The following is an 18,774-nucleotide window of genomic DNA, read 5'->3' as shown; positions in this document are numbered from 1 at the left end:
TTTATTAACTAATTTTTTCCCTTTCAATGAACTTAAAATTAAGGCAACCAGGTTACTTATTTAAAACCAACAATATTTTTTACAGTGTATACACACACACACACACACACATATATATTCTAAAATGTTAAAAATGTATTATAGTAATACGAGTATAGTAATAAGAATGTGTTTATAAAATATTAAAATTGTTGTTCTTTGGGCTGAAAAATCAGGATATTGTAAGTTTTCAAACAGATAAGCAATTGTGATTCATCTGTGTTGCATTATTGCATTATGAATAAAAGCATTATATGACATATAATCAATCAATTTCAACTAAAATGAAAAAAAGAGACAACAATTGAATCTAAGGTTAAAAAAAAAAAAGTATTTATTTGGACTTAAGAATGGTTCACATCCGAACAGTGGGATGGTGTAGGATAACATCACAGAGGGGTAATCCAACCATTCAAACACTCATTTAAGAACAGCATCACTAGACAAAATGTGTTTAGAGAAAAAAAACGGGAAAAAAAACGACAAATGTTTTCACAACCAACTACTATAGACAGACGGCACTTTTGTCCTGTTGAACATTGTGTCCAGAGAAGGAGAAAGCCTTTTTTTTTCCCTGTTATCTTAGCGTACATACAATATAGACCCACTGTGGCATACGTACAATACACTCCCAATGTTGCATACATTCCCAAAACATACTTCCTGTAACATCACACACAGTCTATTAAGTACAGGGATGCACCAAGTGCCTTAGAAATCGTGCAAGTACCATACAACATCCTATTATCAGACCAACACGGTCTTAAATACTGCAATGCATTAGAAGATTTAACTTAACAGCAAAAGTATACGCTTTTCACAGCACAGCCTTGCGTTCACTTGCAGAGAAGAGATAAACAGAGATGAATGACGCAACATGGATTGAAAGGCCATGACTATTTAAGTATGTTATGGATGGCAGATTCTGTAAACTCGATATCATTTATTATCAAACATCGGCTTGTTACATAAGCGCTACTATACAGTATATAGATGAGCTGTACAACAAAGATATGTGAGAACATAATGCACTGTTCTTCCCAGAAGAACGAGAAGAAGTCTGATACTCAAGTATTTAAATTCATAACACTCAAAGGCATGATTACAGCACGAGTAACGACATTGTATGAAAATCCAAGGGTGCGAATTTCTCAACACACACTGATCTATGTGAACCTTTGGTGCATGGCTGCTAGTGCAAGCTAGAGTTCGGAATGCCTAGAATGACAGTAAGACTAGATATGCTGTAAAACTTTCAGAAATGTGGTAGCAATTTCACATTTGTACCAAAGAGCTTCAAGTTCTGCCAACAATTTAGATTTTTCCTGCGCATTGTCAATAAATGAGCGATACCAGCAATGACCACCAGAGGGAGACTATGAGAAGGGACAGGCCAAATAAGGCCACCAGAGGGCAGTATCTGTCTTAGCCCTTATATGTAAAGAAAGGTTTATCTGGTAAATCCACACTAAACAAGACTAAGATGGTATTGTAGGGTCTGGTTTCACAAACAGGGCTTAGATTTAGCCAGGATTTGGCCAGCGTGCCTTCGAAAAAATCATTCCTGATGTGCATCTTGAGACAAAACAATGGCACCGACATATTTTAAGATTTATCAGAGCAAATTGCTTTCAGTTAAAACATGCGTTTTAGTCTAGACTAGGGTTAAGACTTGTCTGTAAAACCAGGGGCAAGGGTTCTCACACATTTATTTTTATTCTTTTAAATGATGATGAGGTTATATTAGTAGTAAATAGCAATATTAAAAATATATGTATATTATTATACATACATTTCCACAGAATTTTATTTCTAGCCAATCAATTTATGTTCCAGCTGAGAACAAGAAAAAATGCATACCTGTGTGAACTATTGCATACCTGTAATTACGAGGACTGAAAATCATTTAATTCCCTGATATTTCCCAGTTATCTATGGCAATGGAAACCATATACTGCAAATTACAAAAGAATGGCCCTTTAAGTCTCTTTAATACATTGAATGATTAATTCTGCATTACTTCATTACTGTAAATATAATCAAGCCATTTTTTTAAAATAACATTTTATTTCTAGCCAGTTTATTATTATTGGTCTGAGAAGAACAGTAACACCCATGTTCACTTTAGAAATTTTTACCGACTTTCATGTAAATGACTTTCGAAGGTCTGGAATTTAAGAATCCCAGGTTTTCAACCTGTGAAACCCTGTACTTCAAATCACAGAAGGATGACTACGATGATTATTAAATGCATTGTAATATTCTGCATGTTTTCTTACTGTAAATTGAATTAAGCCCTCATCCATCCAGATGTAATTATGCCGAAGTGATATAGATGTGTGTCCTAGTAATCGTGAAGAATAGTCCTTATGCATGTGGTTTAAACGTTTAAATGGAGCCTACTGGGAGGTGATATGGTAAGATAGTAGAACAAAATTAGAGTCCCTTCCTGAGATGAGCCTAATCCTTGCAGGCAGCCTTTACAGACCCAGTTCCAGTCTGAAAGTGAACGTGTTTCGGGAATATAGTGCATTGTATCTAGGAAAAGGCAGCACTATTATTCTTTGAACAGTTTTGTTTATTGGTAAAGAGAAGCACGTGCTTGTCTATCTCCCTCACATGCGGACAACAGGCTCATGCTGAGGAATTCAGACAGAAGCTAATTACCAGTGTTTGCCAAACCATTTGTTAAAGGAAATTCAAGATGGCAGCAACAGGTCATGGAGTCTTGATTTACAATTTTTTTTTATGCTCCTAACGCAAGAGCAAATCAGCATGGCAACAACGAGAAATGTTAGACTACTGTAACTCAGACACGTGATGTAACAAATCAAGCATGGCTTTAAATCTATTTTTTCAAAGCTACACAAGTTTTCGCATACGGTCACTCTGGTTGGACTGCATGAAGTGGCAAATCCTAAGGCAAACTGTAAAAGTAAAATCGGTGAAGATGAGATTAAAGCTTTGGGTTCAGTGCATTTAAGTGGATATCTAGGTCAGTCGGGCAAATTTTGTTCACGACTGGGTATTCCCTCTTCAAGCACAGCTCAGGGAGGAGGGGTAACGCTGAGGATGAACCAGAGATGATATGACAGATTGGGGGCAGTGAAGCTTCTCTTGTTGGAGCTGGTTTCTCTAGGCTATTGAAAATTTATATTGGGAGGAGGGTTGTGTTTCTCACCAGAGAGAGAGAGCGGTATGTATTTACAAATGTATCATTCATTACACTGAGAATGTGCAGTGCTTTGCACCATATATCTGACATAAACAAGACTGTTTTGGGTGAATCTCACAACATGATGTCTGGATTATCCCAAAGCCAAGACAAAAAAATTATAAAAATATATTTTGTATAAGAAAATGAGGCCTATTTTTAGGTGATATTTGTATTATGACATTTTTGTGTGGGTTATTGAATATTTTAAATCGCGTGGAGAGTGGTATGGATTTATAAATGTGGTATTAGATACACTTGGAATATGCTTTACTTTGTATTTGATATACAAAAAAAACACCTTTTGGGGGAACATAAAAAAATTAGACCTATTTTGAAGATTTATATAGGGATGCCGAATATATCGGTCAACATATCGGTATCGGTCGATATATGTTCATTTTTATTGTTAAAAAATTCAAATTTGTTAAAATTTGGCTGATATATTAAAGCCGATAAATAATGGATTCTTTCCTTCAGATGAGACACTTCAGGTGCGCACTGTTCGCCATCACCGTTTTGAATTGCTTGAAATATTATTGGAATCGCTTCAATAAAGGAAAATAACAGTTAAATGAACCTGTGCAACACAAGTCTGTCATATAAGCTACATAAAATTATAATCAGAACATTATAATTGTGTGCTTAATTTTGAAATTGGATTTATCAGCTTTCAAATATAAAGAATTATTGGTTATCTATATCGGCCAACATTTTTATATCGGTGCATCCCTAGATTTACTGTATATCACTATGGCATTGATTGACACATTGTTTGATTCACCCTTTTGAGGTCAAAAAAACACTGGCCACTTAGTAAGAATTAATATCATATTCATATAATTCATAAAATCAGTTGACAGAGTATATATTTTGGGATTCAAATGTAACTGATGGATGCTTGCAGTAATATGGAGGGAGCTCACAGGAATACCCTAAAACCAACTTTAGAGAATGCATAAATTCAGCATGAAGAACTGCTTTTTGAATTAGGAAACTGATGTGATCCAAAAATTGGGAAAAAGGTAGAACTCCTCAAACTAATAATAATATTAATGGCTCAGACTGACTATTGATTCATTATTTATTTGCTCATTTGTTGTAAAAGCGTTTGCCATTCTAGTCTCCCTGCCTGGTCATGTCCTCGGCTGTACAAAAAAAAAAAAAAGAATCTACCCAAACTTTATATACAAGTAAAACTACATTTTTTACCACAGGTTTCTTAAAATTAGTTGGTATATTGGTTTTCTGCATCTCATATATGTTTACAGCTTGGCTATGTTGTTACTTATATGTATATCGCTTATTCTACAAACGAAAGGCATTACAAGTTCAAGTACAGTATATCTCTATTTACAACAGCTCAAAGGTGGCCATGTTAGACAGTCTTTGAGTGACCGTTTGGTTCTATTATATGTACAGTCCAGTTCTTGAAGGAGGGACTTATCGCTTATCTTAGAACAGTCCTCCAATGAATTACAGAACTCTTCTGGCCAACCAGTGCAGAGAATCTTGCTCTAAATAAAGTTCACATAAAAATCAGAAGGCCAAAAAGGACAACTTAATATTAATTCTGAGGTAAAATTAATAATAATATAAAAACAAAAGGATTTTTTTTAATCATACTTTATATAATGCAGTTCAGTTGCATGAAATTTACCCTATAAAAGTAATTTTTTCTCCTCGTATTTTACTCTTATATTTTTTTTTTGTTTCTTTCGCAGAGAAGACAGGAAATTATGGGAAGAACAGAATGGAATGTAGGAGATCACCTGAGCCAGACTCAACTCGCATCATCCACAACCAGGCTCAACGCGTCAGACCACTAGGCTTCAGTTGCGAAATCTTCTAGGCTCAAAAAATACATTAAAAATGAAAATGAAAAGAAAAGCACTCCTGAACTTGGAGCATCGTGCCCCGCTTCGCCCTCACCAGCACAGGTAGCAGCATCACACGGCGGGCTACATGGTTCCAGGTTTCTCTCCCGAGTTGGCGGAAGAAGCTGCAGCATTGCTTGCGTTGTTTGGAAAGATCTTCTCTGTGGGGGTTACGGCAGGGCTTCCCACCCCAGAGGAGCTGGAGCTGCTGGAGCGGTGCTGCGTGGGAGGGGGGCGCATGGGTCTCATAGGTGGAGGTCTGAGCTGGGCTCCGGCCAATCTGGCGGACAGCGCCGGTTTAAAGGTGGTCATCATCTCGGAGGTGGAGCTGCTGCTGCGCCTGAGGGCCGCGTCCGGGTCCCGGATCATGATGGTGTGTAAGGGGCTCGCTGGCTCTGAGCTCACTGGGTTCTTGAGCGGTTCTAACGTATCCAGAACTACGTCGGGAGCTTGTTTGGCTGTGTTCTGCCGCTCCAATTCGCGGAGCTCATGAAGTGCAGTGTTCATCGTTTTCTCAATGTCCTGTAACAAAAATATTCAGGTAATAGAATGTAATCCAGCTAATGAAGTACCACTATGAAAGCTATTTTTAACATAATGATAGTGCTGTCAAACGATTAATCGCGATTAATCGCATGCAAAATAAAAGTTTGTGTTTACATAATATATGTGGGTGCACTGTGTATAATTATTTCGTACATATATATATATATATATATATATATATATAAAGAGTTCAGATGCAAAAGCCTCTAAGTGCCATTTGAAATTTTCTTCTAAAATGATCATTTTTATCAAGCTTGTATATTTAAGTTCAGTAATTTCACTTAAATGGCAATGAAGATTACCTATTAATTGTCATTTAAGTGAAATTACTGAACTTAAATATACAAGCTTGATAAAAATGGTCATTTTAGAAGAAAATTTCAAATGGCATTTAGAGGCTTTTGCATCTGAACTCTTCATATATATATATATATAAATACACACATGCATACATATTTAAGAAAAAAAAATTATTTAATTATTATATAATTATTATTATTATTACTATTAATTATTAGTATTATTTAATATATAAAATATTTATATTTATATATAATATAAATTATTTATAAATCTATATACAGTATATACATGAAAATATTTCTTAAATACATACAAGCATGTGTGTGTATTTATGTGTATAAAATAATTATACACAGTGCACCCAAATATATTATGTAAACACAAACTTTTACTTTGGATGCGATTAATCACGATTAATCGTTTGAAAGCTCTAATATATACAAAAATATATAGCAAAGTCAAGCATTAGGGACTTGTTTAAATCCTCTAGCACCACTAATAAGAACCATGCTGTAAGAAAATGATCGATAACTTCAATTTGTTGTTTTTCTGCACAGAAAGTATTTATGGTGCTCTATGGCCTTAGAAATCGCTCATCTTTCCTGGGGATTCATCTTACTTTCTTCGGGAGCGGCCTAGTATATCACGGAGGCAGATTATGTTTGATATACACACAGCGTCGCTGCCGTCCTGATAGACTATAAACTCACTGCTTTCCATTCCTCTTTCAAGACCGACCATCTCCGTTCTGTCTTGCAGCTGAGCATGCCATAAAAGTTTAATGCTCGGGAGATAAAAGGCTCATGAAGACACATGCTCACACACACAAAAAAAAGTACCTTGCAAGGTCTTATTACTGAGCAGACGTCATCAATAACCACACACACACACACCCTCAAACTAAACACATCAAGCAGTAATGTTATTTAGATCATGTACAGTAGTCTGGGATTATAATTCATTATCAATTCACAAGACAACAGATTTCTCTCCAACAATATCCATCATGCCTTCATTTTGATGTCTGTATTCAGATGTCTATAAGCAGTTTTCTTTTCATTAGGTGAGTGTAGACACAAAGGGGCCATTACAAAAGATCATTAACTGTTCCATGTGCCACAGACTTCTTTATTTAATCGTGTGCAAATGAAAAAGATGGATCAGTGCCAGCCTATCCCGTTCATGCTGATCTCTGTTTTTAGTGCCAGCTCTTTGTTTCTGCTGGACTCAATCTTGCCAGCTTCGTCAGGCACAGAATTATAGGCTAATTGCAAGGCTCAAAGAGAAAGACCAAAAAGCTTTCATGACTACAACTTAAAAGTATTTCTGAATCCTTTTGAGCTTTGATTTATAAGGGTACAAAATAAAAGGGGATTTATGGCACACTTAGTGAAAATATTTGAATGTTTGATCTTATAGCAATAGACATTAATGTTTAAAAATCATGTATTTAAATCAGGGTAATTTAAATAAGATTGTATAGAGCTGTCTAAATCAGAGCTTTGAGCTGTGAGCTATATGTCTATATAGCACTATATAATATAGTGCTGTCAAATCGATTAATCGTGATTAATCACATCTAACATAAATGTTTGTGTTTATATAATAAATGTGTATACAGTTCAAGCCTCATCCAAAAACAATCTGTTTTAAGTGTGTGTGTGTGTATATATATATAAACAATACACATATATTATATAAACACAAACATTTATCTTAGATGCGATTAATCGATTTGACAGCACTAATAGAAAATTAGTGAATTTTAGAAAATCTTAATTCAAATTAATTCAAAAATAACTTCTGTGAATAACTAATGGTGCTTATTTATTATTTTTCTGTACAAAACTCTGCCTTGACTTGAATGATACCTAAAATAGTGATTTTATTTCTCACAAACCCACACAGACACACATATACATACATACATACATACACTATATATATACATACACTATATATATATATATATATATATATATATATACACATACACTTATGATGACAGTAACTGCATTTAGCGTGTAAAAAGGACCATAAAATAAGGCGTTACCCATTTTCATTACTTGAAATAACATATAACTGAAATAATATATGCAACAATTTAAACTTTTTTTATTTCAGCTAGATTTACTATATCACTCATTTTCATTTAGTGTAACTTTATTACCTTAAAAAATTAAACTAAAACTGAAATAATTAATAAAAACGATGTAGACATACATACATATAGACAATAAAAATGCAAAGTATAAAGATAAAATCTAATTCAAAATATTAATAAGAACAATAATAGTCTCTCAGTGATTCTAAAATCAAACTTCTAAAATAACGCATTAATAAATTTGAATGAGAATCTAAAAAGTGTGCTCTCACTCACCTCTGCTAAAGCCTCAGCCTCCAAGGACTTGTGGTCCCCAAGGCTGCTGTGTCTCGTTGCTCCAGGAACAGGCCTGAGCGGGTGACCTTCAGGATAGACCTTCCTCTCAGGGTAGTTAATGCTTCCTGCACTGCCAAAGGTTCCCAAACGTCTCTTCTCAGGACTCTCTATGTGGCCCCTAGTGACCGCCACTTTGTGTGGGCTGCTGGGGCAGGCTGCGGCCCGTGGCGGTGTGTCTCGTGGAGGACTGTGAGAGTCAGTGCCAGTGCGGCGACGAGGAACGGCAGACCCATCCGAACGCAACCTAACCCTGCAGAAATACACAATGAGATTGTAACAAGCTTAAATAACGACAGTCACACTCAAAGCTAACTGCAAATACAGTACAGTCTAATGATTTTTGTTAAATATTCATGTGACAAACAAGCCTTAAAAGATGAGTAAATAAGCTGTGAGGAGAAACATGATAATTCAGATCATCATTTTTTTTTTTCTGAGACTGAAAATTTGTGAAATAAATACAAGCGAATTCTGTGTAATCAGCCACTGACCGGCCCATGACCCCGCCAAAGTTGTAATCATGCGAAGGTTCACACGGGGACTGCAGATCGTTTTTGGATGAGGCTTTATCGTCCAGTAAAGGTCCACTGCTGGCCTCGCTGTCAGCCTTCTGACTCAGACTATCAGAGAACGCATCATCCCTGAATAAAAAGAGACAAAAAACTTTTTTGTTTCTCTTCAGACCACTGATGGCTTATGAGGGAACAAATAGACCTAAATAATTAAAATAAAAAAAAATAAAAGACTTATTTATCAATAATTTGAAAACAAAACCACAGGCAAATTTATGGATTATATAAGTGAAGTCATTTTAAAATGTAGGATATATAAACTAAGTACACTTAAAATTGTAATTGTTTTGTGCTGTTACTTAAATTAAAACATGCTAGTTCGTCTCCCAGTAAAAACAGTAATATTGTGAAATATATTTAAAAAAAAAAAAACAGTTTTCTATTTGAATATATTTTAAAAATACTGTAATTGTATTCCTGTGATGGCATAGCTGAATTTTCATGAAGACATCATGAAGACAGTCAACTTTTAGAGTACATCATAATGCTCACCGGCTAAACTGTCACACACACACACACACAAAAAATGTACATAAAGCTGGCAATGAAACAAGCCTCTGGTTTCTTATTTTTCAGTCCCAGCAGTCTCGACATCCCTCTCACTTCATGTCTCATTCAGCCCACAGCAAGCAAACATCCACTGATCACAGTTTCACAGCATGTTCTCGGCCTGCTTTTACAGTTCTCTTGGGAGACGACAGCAGAAGGTGTTTGGTAATCTGAAGCTGTTGAACGTCACATTCATGGAAAAAAAAAAGTCTCAGAAAAAGTCAACAGCCCAAGTGTTTCATTATGCAATCTTTCAGCAGTCCTGTTTACTGACTGCCTTTTGGCACTGAAGTACATGCTTGTTGAACACTTAATTTCAAAACCATTGCCATTAACAAGAAGCTGATCCTCTCAAACATTGTTCATTCCCCTGGTATGGCTTTTCACTAAATGTTTAACGCAGTTTGCAAAATATTTAAATCCCAGACTTTGTGTATCTTTCATTTTTTAAGCATTTAAAGGGATAGTTTAGGCCCCCGGACCTAGACTCGCGTACGGCTGTTACCGGAAGCCAGTGATTACAGTTTATAAAGTTATACAGTAAATATGGATATTTTTCCATTGCATATATTTTATATTTACAAACCAGCATCGCTTCGCTTCAGAATTGTATGAATGACTTTTATGATGGATGGATGCACTTTTTGGGGCTTCAAAATCCCAGTTTACTATCAATTCCACTATAAAGCTTGGTAGAGCCAGAATTTTTTAAATATAAATCTGATTGTATTTGGTGGAAGGAAGAAAGTCATAAACACCTATGATGGATTGAGGGGGAGTAAATTATGGGATCATTTCCATTTTTGGGTGAACTATCCCTTTAAGTCATTACTGAAAATAAACATCATATGGCTATGTTGTGTTTAAAGCACGTTGGGGTTGAATTTACAGCAAAAATAACTATTGTGTTAAAGATTTTGGTTATTCCTCCCACCTTCACTGTAGTGTAACTGTCAGCTGGTTGTCTCCATCCTCTTTTCATTTTAGCAACCTCCATTTTCCTTGTTTGCTGCTGTCATATCTTACAATATTAGGAATGGGGCATGGATTGACCCTTTTTAATAAACTCATTCATCAAACTGACATCAGTTAAACCATACAAAGAGATAATGAGCATGTCATCATTTTAGTAATTACTGAAACAGCGGTAGGACAGTTAATATCAGCCGTTGATATAAATATGACCAACTCAAGGACACTGCAATTTCATGTCATCTCAAGACCTTATAAAAGTAAGAGAGAAGATTGTCTTTCTATCAGCTCACTTTCATTTTGAAAAATGTCATGTCCCACTGCACACAACAGGCTTTGACATAAATGCATGCCTAGCACATTAGAATGCCGCTAATGCTTGCTACTTCAGAAACACAATTAAGCTTATACAGTGCAAAGGCCCTTGCCAAAGACTTCAGAGCATTCTTTAACTGCCACTCAGTGCTGTTAAAGTTTAATTAAAGTGGAAAGTGTTAATGGCGAGAACTATTTGATTCTCACTTAAGCTATTAAGGTATGAACTCAGGCCAGATGGCCTCGCTGTCTGATTAGTCATATATTACCCAGAGGGCAAAACGTTCACAAGGCAACATGCATTGGAATGTCCTGTAACTAGTGCCAAGACTCCCTTGCATATAGTAGGAACTACATTTTTATGACAAAAATGTGGTTTGTGCAACTGCTAAGTTGCTAAGATGTTCTGATTAGTTTTAGCATGTTGCTATGTGGTTACTTAAGGCTGGAATACCGTACACTACATGACTGATTTGCTTTCTGGATAAGTTAACAATGATTGTCAAAAGTCTACGCTAGTTTCTGTAATAGACCCCCTGGACCATAAATAATCCAGGTCAAATAAACCAATTTGATCACTCTCGATGCAAACTTTAAAAGTCTTACTCAAAAAAATAAATAATAGGAACTTTCTTTAACAAGTTGCAATGAGGTACCACTCATGTCCATAGTAAAAAAAACATTTGTGTTACGTTCCAAATAATGAAATAACTAAAATGAATTGTATTAAAAAAGTAATTATTTACTTACAGGTCTTGTACTACTATATACTGGTGGGGTATGAGGCCGTCAACCCCGTTGTGTCTGCCCTCCCACCAGTCTTCAGATGCACGATGATACAGCAAAAGGGATGCACCTTTTTTGAAGGACAACTCTCGAGGAGTCCGACCCATGTAGTCAAACTTTGCAATGGCTTCAATCTGCTCCACCTCTGTAAGTGTATGAGAGAGAGAGGAACAGTGCAACTAGGGCTCATTAGCATGTTTGCACAGAGAATTATGTCAACAAATTTTCAAAGAGCTTCAAAGCACTGCAACAGACTCAAATCTGTCATTCTCCAAAACACACACACACACACACAAACACCATGTCCAAACATGTTTCCAATTTGACTATCCAGACCTAATGCAAAACTACTGCACAACACTGAACACACACACACATACTACATATATATTATTATTTTATTTGGAATGACCAAAATATTGGATATATATATATATATATATATATATATATACACACACACACACACACACACACTTTATGATATATAATACATTATAAATATATATATATATATATATATAGATATATAGATAGATAGATAGATAGATAGATAGATAGATAGATAGATAGATAGATAGATAGATAGATAGATAGATAGATAGATAGATAGATAGATAGATAGATAGATAGATAGATAGATAGATAGATAGATCAATGCCTTTTGACATGGTGGGAGGGGGGCTACTGAGCATCGATTGACAAAATGTCACTTTTCAACATAAAAACTGCAAAATCCATAGAATTATTGCTGTAAATCTCTGGAAACAACAAAACAAGGCAAATCAAAGCAAAAAAAAAAAAAACATGAAACACTGCAATGCAAAATGTCCCTTCAACGCAAGAACAACACTAACTTTTGAACAATGCAATATTGCTAAGACAAAAATACAGTTCAATATTAACAGGCTCATGCACAGCAAAAGATTGTATGTTAGTTTATTTCTCAAATAGACCCCATATTCCATATCATAAATATTCACCTTCATCACATTATGGTCTTACAAATCAGAGGATATGATCTCATCAGGACCACAACAGGCGCAGTTCTAATACAGGCTACTAAAATGCAAAGTGGACTTTATCTAAATCCTATTAAATCTGCACCCAGCTTCCATTTAATGTGACCACTGCCATCATATGACCACAGACCAGTTCACGCTTCACCCCCCGTCCCAACACCCCAGACACTGCCAGGGGCAAACAGACAGTGGGGTCATTCAGGGTTAAGGAGATATACAGAGCAAATCAGCGCTTGGCAGAAATCTCCAAGTCAACTAAAAAAAAAAACAATCAGTTTCATTAGGGTCTCCACCCAGGGGTGAAATTAAATCCAGGCATGGCACAGAAGTGGAAGGAAAGAGGAGGAATGGAAATGGAGAGAGAGAAAAAAAAAATCAGCCTTTGCTATTCTGTATGTCGTCTGATTGTTTCCATTGTGACTGCACCTGATTGGCTGGATTGAAAGCTCAGAATCTGATTGCGGTTTCTCAGCATGTGTCGAGGGTTACAGGGAAAGTTAAGATAACGATGTTTTGGAGCTAAAGCTTGTGACTTCAAACAGTCCTGAGTCACGCATAAGGCGGGCTTTAGCTGATGAGCTCCAAAGGGAAGGTTCATTTATCCTGAAGTATGTGTTTAATTCAAAATTGCAAGTCATGGCTGGTCATTCAATCACAATTTGTCTTTTATAATCCACCTTATTTTTCAATGCAAAAGTAAGGTATTTCCTGTGAATGTGCAGGATTTCTGATTAATTCGGTGCTATAGGCAAATCACCAGAAGAATGAGAAGAAGTAAACAGTGGAACTATTTGAGCTACAAAGCAGTCGGTTTATGATTATGAAGATAAATTAAAATAATAGGATAACAAAAAACAGTTTGCAAACAGCAAAAGGCTGTTTTTGTAAAGGAAGCCTTCCACATTTTAACTAAAAATAGATAGCCCGCTAGGTCACTTACATTATCTGAATGTACTCCATTTTAAATTCACGATGAAATCAGAATCGACATTTCTTCCTTTTTTATGGAATATTGCAGTAGTTTTTTAATTCATGTGCCATCGTATTCTTTAATCAAAATAGTTTCCCGTCAACAACATCTTGCCTCTGTTGATGTGTTTTTCAGTGTGAGGACAGGAAAACCTGACAACAGGACAACCTGAGATCACAGCAATTGCAAACCACAACAATCTAATCAATTCCCGATGGACAAAATCAAGTCTCGCCCCTAATTTCTTTTTCTGTCCCGCCCTACATTTTTTCTTGTTCAAAAAGTTGTTTCACTCGATATATTTCGTAACTTTCCTTTCATGCCGACTTTAAACATTTGGAAAGGAAATGTAGAAATCATTTCTTTATGTGTAAAACTTTATAAAGGTGCAGAAAGCGATTTCTGAGACACACTGCTGAAAGTGGATCGGACTGAGCACCACATCACACTTGTAGCCAATCAGCAGTAGGCGGCGTGTCCACTCATGATGAGGGAGAAGCGAGCGTGAGATTTGAAGAAAGACTGTAGAAAGAGAGATGGCTGAAAGACATTACAAAAAAGCTCAGAGGAATATCACTGAAAAAGAAGGATTATAGGACTTGTGGTAATATTAGACAAGCTTTTTCAGCACTAGAGGGACCTAAGCGGGAGGGCCTGAAAACAGATGCAAAGGTTGTGTTGTTTCTGCTCCATTCAGGAGTACCAGAACCAGGATATGCTGTTGTTTTAAATGTTAGCTATTGTAACAGGACAGTTTGAAGTGTCATTGTCTTGAGCTGGTGTGTAGCTGGCGACTAACAACAAACTTTCCTTGTCGTTTGATCTTGGCTTCACCTATGATAAAGAGACGTCCACACTTGCATTGCGTGTTCATTAATTTTGGGGGCGGAGCAATGAAGCGAGGGTGTTTATCAAGAGTGTTACTCCGAAATTGCTTACTGCACCTTAAAGTGGGATGAAAGTGCACCTTTAAATAGAAAATCAAACAATGCTCTATTTTTTTGTAATAAAAAAGACCAATTCTTAATTCATTAGTTAAAGGGTGAACTGGTTTAGAGAAAATGAAAAAAAAAATTGGTAGGATTTCTTTAATGAGTAGCATGCTGTATGCGTGAGATGGTATCAGCAATGTGGCTGGTGTTTTGGGTTAGCGAGCGAGTGCAGCTCCATCAATCAGTAAATGAAGGGAGCAGGCGCAGGAAGCCCTGTGAGACCTGTTTACTCACCCTGAACAAAGAGTGTGCAAGAGAAAGGGAGAGAAGGAAAACAAACTGATAAAAGCCAAAGGAGGAGGCAATTAAGCAGAGAAAACCAGGGGCTGAAAGAGAGTGATGAAGCGCAAAGATTGCTGAAACTGGGCCGAAAGAGATATTTCCGTCTGCTTCTTCATTTAATATAGCAACGGAAACGTTGCTAGACATTGTTATCATTTATATGTGAGAAATTAAGAGGGTGAGGCGGGGGAGAGGAAAAAAAGCAGAGGGAATGGCTTTTTTTTTAAGACTTGGAATCTCACATAACCCTTTATGAATCAGTGCTGCCAGTTTTCATCTTTCTTATCTCCTCATAGCCCACCAGCCAATAAGGATGCACACTGCTTAAAGGGCACAACTCTGATTGGCTGGATGTCAATCATGATATTCACCAAACACCACAGCCTGGTGTGTATGACGCATTTCTAAATCAGTATTTTTTTTAGTTTTCCTGTAAAAAAATAAACTTTCTTGAAAGCAAAAATGTACACACAAAAATGACAATATGACTTGGTTTCAGAGAATATATCATAAATTACGTTTTGTTTTGTTGTTGTTGTTTTTTTTTTTTACCCCAAATGGAAATGTTTTATTAATACAAAAAATAAGAACAAACTATTTACCAGAGGGGTTATAAAAATCTATTTAATTTGACATACTTGCTGAAAGCATGTAACATCTGAGACATTTTTGCTGCTCAAGTAAATGCATTTCATTTTAGGACGGTTAGATGTATTACTGGAAAACACGACACCAATACAGAATTAGCAGTCAAAGTCCCATATTGGCTCTGGTTGTATAAATATATATATATACTGTATATCAACTGTTTAGATCAAACTGAATATGGCCCAGATGTTTCAATGCCAGTTTTGACATCTGATGTCAATTAGGTGTTTGACATGCATGTGCGCATACACACACACACAGAAAGAGAGAAAGGTCAGCCAGTGCACAACAGAGCAATGCTAATCAGAACATCATCTTCAAAATAACACAAGATGAATGTTGATTCCATTCACTCCAAATGCTGGCATAAAAATCGGACTGTATATAATATATAGAATATATTCTATTCAATTCTATTCTTCTATTGACTAAGCTAAAAAAACACAAATGCTGATTTCTGCTTTGGATTATTTGTGGTCTCTAATGCAATAGAATTGAATACAACATCCTTCCATAAGAGACAATAATAAGAGTGTGTATAAAGCAATGAATGAAAAAAAAATGCCTGTACCATCATCGCTTGTGTGTGGTTCGGTGCAGTTGTCTGCTTCATCAATGGTGCCTGGTTCACTATGAGGGCTGTCACTGTGTGAATATACAAACACAAAGAGAGGGAGACGTTTAAGAACACAGTAAGCACAATAGCTGCACATGTGATAATGCCAGCATTGGAAAAAACATGGCAATTAGACTTTTGCAATGTCACGCCATTAGTTAGTATCAATATTAAAGACTGGTTTGACCAGCATAGAGGACTAAAACTCACAAGAGTCACATTTTGATTTTTCAAATCTTTTGAACGACACTTTATTTGCATTTATTACTAAATATAATCAAAGCAAACCTCCATTAAGTGCCCTGGAATATCTAGTGAAAGCCATGGTATATTAATCTGCTAATCTATTAGAGCAATATTATATTCCCATCTGATACTTACTACCACTGTAATGCTACAATCATTTTTGTAAGTGTTCAATCACATTTTATAAGTAAAAATATTGCTTTTAGCAATAGGTTCCAAAAGTCATCCAAAGGTATTCATCGTCATGTGACCTGAGTGCTAAACTCCCCATTCATTTGGCGTAGAGCTCAGGTTAAGCCACAGCTGGATCTAATGGAGAAATTATGACATTCCTCAGTAACAACAAAATCCAGCTAAAATCTTCGAGCTCACCAGTACTCCTCTCCTCCAGTCATGCATTTCTCATAGACAGGGCCGTCCAGCTCTCGTGGACTGGGGAAGATGACCTCATTGTGCATGATGATGGTTTTAATGACCTCATTAACATGAGCCTGGCAGGCCACAGGGTCCTGACCGTCCGGAATGGGCATCAGAGTGGGTCCAAAGCAGATGGCAAGGTTATATGGGTCCATCATGTTCTCATCACTGTACTGTGACAGACTAGAAAGATGAAGAGACAGACAGAGAGAGAAAAAGCTTTATGTTTCCTTAGTACATGACGTAATACTGCAGGAGTAACTTAAAAAAAAAAAACCTGCTGTCTATTTCAATAAATTCATTCATAACTTTATTCCAGAGAATTCATCTTCATGTACAGTGCATTATCGTTCAACAGAGCAGAGCTCATCTCTCATTGGATCTCTCGACTGAAGAAGAAGTGAAGTTCACAGCTGCAAGAGGTGCGGGCACCGACAGCAAATGAAAAAGGGGATGAAGTCAAAAGGAAAACTCATGATGTGAAATCAAATTCTCTGTTTGGTCTGGGGGAGGGGGAGGACAGGAAGCATCAATAAAAAGCCAGGAGAAGAGGACAGGTATAGTACAGTACAGACGGATGGATTTTATCCAAGCGTAAATATTCTCTAAAGCACTCCTTGACAGACATGGTCATAAATTAGACAAGAACAGTGGGGGCAGTTGAATAGCTCTTTGTATATATAATAAATGTCTTTGCTTGAGACTGCTGCTATTCATATTAATGGTGATTTACTAGGAGATTTACAGTGTAAATACAGAGAAGCTTTGAAGACGGTGCGGTAAAATTAAAGATTAGCCTCCCGCTTTTGAGAATGTATGTGTGCGTGTGATTGTGGATCCGCTGGTTCAAAGTATGTTACACGAAACGGCCACTTACTGATTGAGAAAAGCAAACAGGTATCTCAAGACAATGATGACGGTGCGAGGAAGGGTGACGATGATCTGCTGGATGTGGTGGGCTCTTTCAACGGATGACTCAAGCTCTGAAACAAGCAACAGACAAACCAACATTCGAATAAAACAACCCACAGCTCCACATTCAAAATGTACAAACTGCTCAAAGCTTTGGGGTCGTTATGATTTTGTAAAAGTGTTTTTGAAAGAAGACTTTTATACATCAAAATGGCTGTAAAAACAGATATATTGTGAAATATTATATACTTAAAATAAGTTATCTATTTTAATATATTGTAAAATGCAATCATCATTAATGCAGCATCATTAATCATTACATTAATTACAGTCTTTAATGTCACACGATCTTTCGGAAATCATTCTAATATTCTGATTTGAAGCAATATTTCATATTATCAAAGTGGAAAACATTTGTGATGCTTCATGTTTCTGTACCTTTTTTCAGGATTTTTTAATGAATAGGAAATGAATAGACAGCATTTATTGGAAATATTAATATTTTCTAACAATATAAATATCTTCACTGTCACTTTTGATCAATAAAAACAAAATAAAAAACAAAACAAAATTATATTTACTCCGTTTTCCAGGTCAGAACGTCTACATTTGGTAGTTCCAGCAGTGTATAGTGTAAATGCAAAAATCGGACACAGGTCACTTTTAAAAAATGATGTAAGCGGGCCGTCAACAAAAATCGGATAAAGTCAGAAAATCGGATTTGGGCATCAAGACCTGCAGTGTAAATGCAGCTTTTGAGCTAAATGCAACACTCACTGATGGTGGAGATCATATCCAGGAAACGCTCCTTGGGGAACAAAGGGTTTTCCAGCCCTCTGAAATACAGCTTAAGAACACCTGCCACTGAGTTGATGTCCTGATCGCTCTGATCATCAACCAGTGGGTCCTCCCCTGAAAAATTGTAATTCAATTAAACAAGTCATTTAAGAGAGTCTACAAAAAAGAGATTCATCTTATTCCACTCCTAAATTCCCTATGATATGATGAATCACTTTGGGCACCAGCAGACACCTTGATCCACTTAATATTGGGATG

General features: G+C 36.3%; 1 protein-coding gene across 2 annotated transcripts in view; it reads right to left on the bottom strand.

Moving 5' to 3' along the window:
- Positions 1-350: 350 nt before the first annotated feature.
- Positions 351-18,774, bottom strand: part of srgap3 (SLIT-ROBO Rho GTPase activating protein 3) — an 88,968-nt gene continuing 70,544 nt past the window's right edge. For both annotated transcript variants that reach the window (XM_039689239.2, XM_039689240.2), the window contains exons 15-22: positions 18,496-18,630; positions 17,684-17,789; positions 16,762-16,989; positions 16,099-16,172; positions 11,578-11,758; positions 8,911-9,060; positions 8,360-8,669; positions 351-5,652 (exon numbers count right to left, since the gene is read on the bottom strand). In XM_039689239.2, the coding sequence (XP_039545173.2) occupies positions 5,215-5,652; positions 8,360-8,669; positions 8,911-9,060; positions 11,578-11,758; positions 16,099-16,172; positions 16,762-16,989; positions 17,684-17,789; positions 18,496-18,630 (1,622 nt within the window). In that variant the 3' untranslated portion in view covers positions 351-5,214. The remainder of the gene's footprint in view (positions 5,653-8,359; positions 8,670-8,910; positions 9,061-11,577; positions 11,759-16,098; positions 16,173-16,761; positions 16,990-17,683; positions 17,790-18,495; positions 18,631-18,774) is intronic.

Source organism: Pimephales promelas, chromosome 8 (assembly GCF_988280905.1).
Source record: "Pimephales promelas chromosome 8, fPimPro1.hap1.1, whole genome shotgun sequence".
Lineage (NCBI taxonomy): Eukaryota > Metazoa > Chordata > Actinopteri > Cypriniformes > Leuciscidae > Pimephales > Pimephales promelas.
This window is presented reverse-complemented; position numbering and strand designations above follow the sequence as displayed.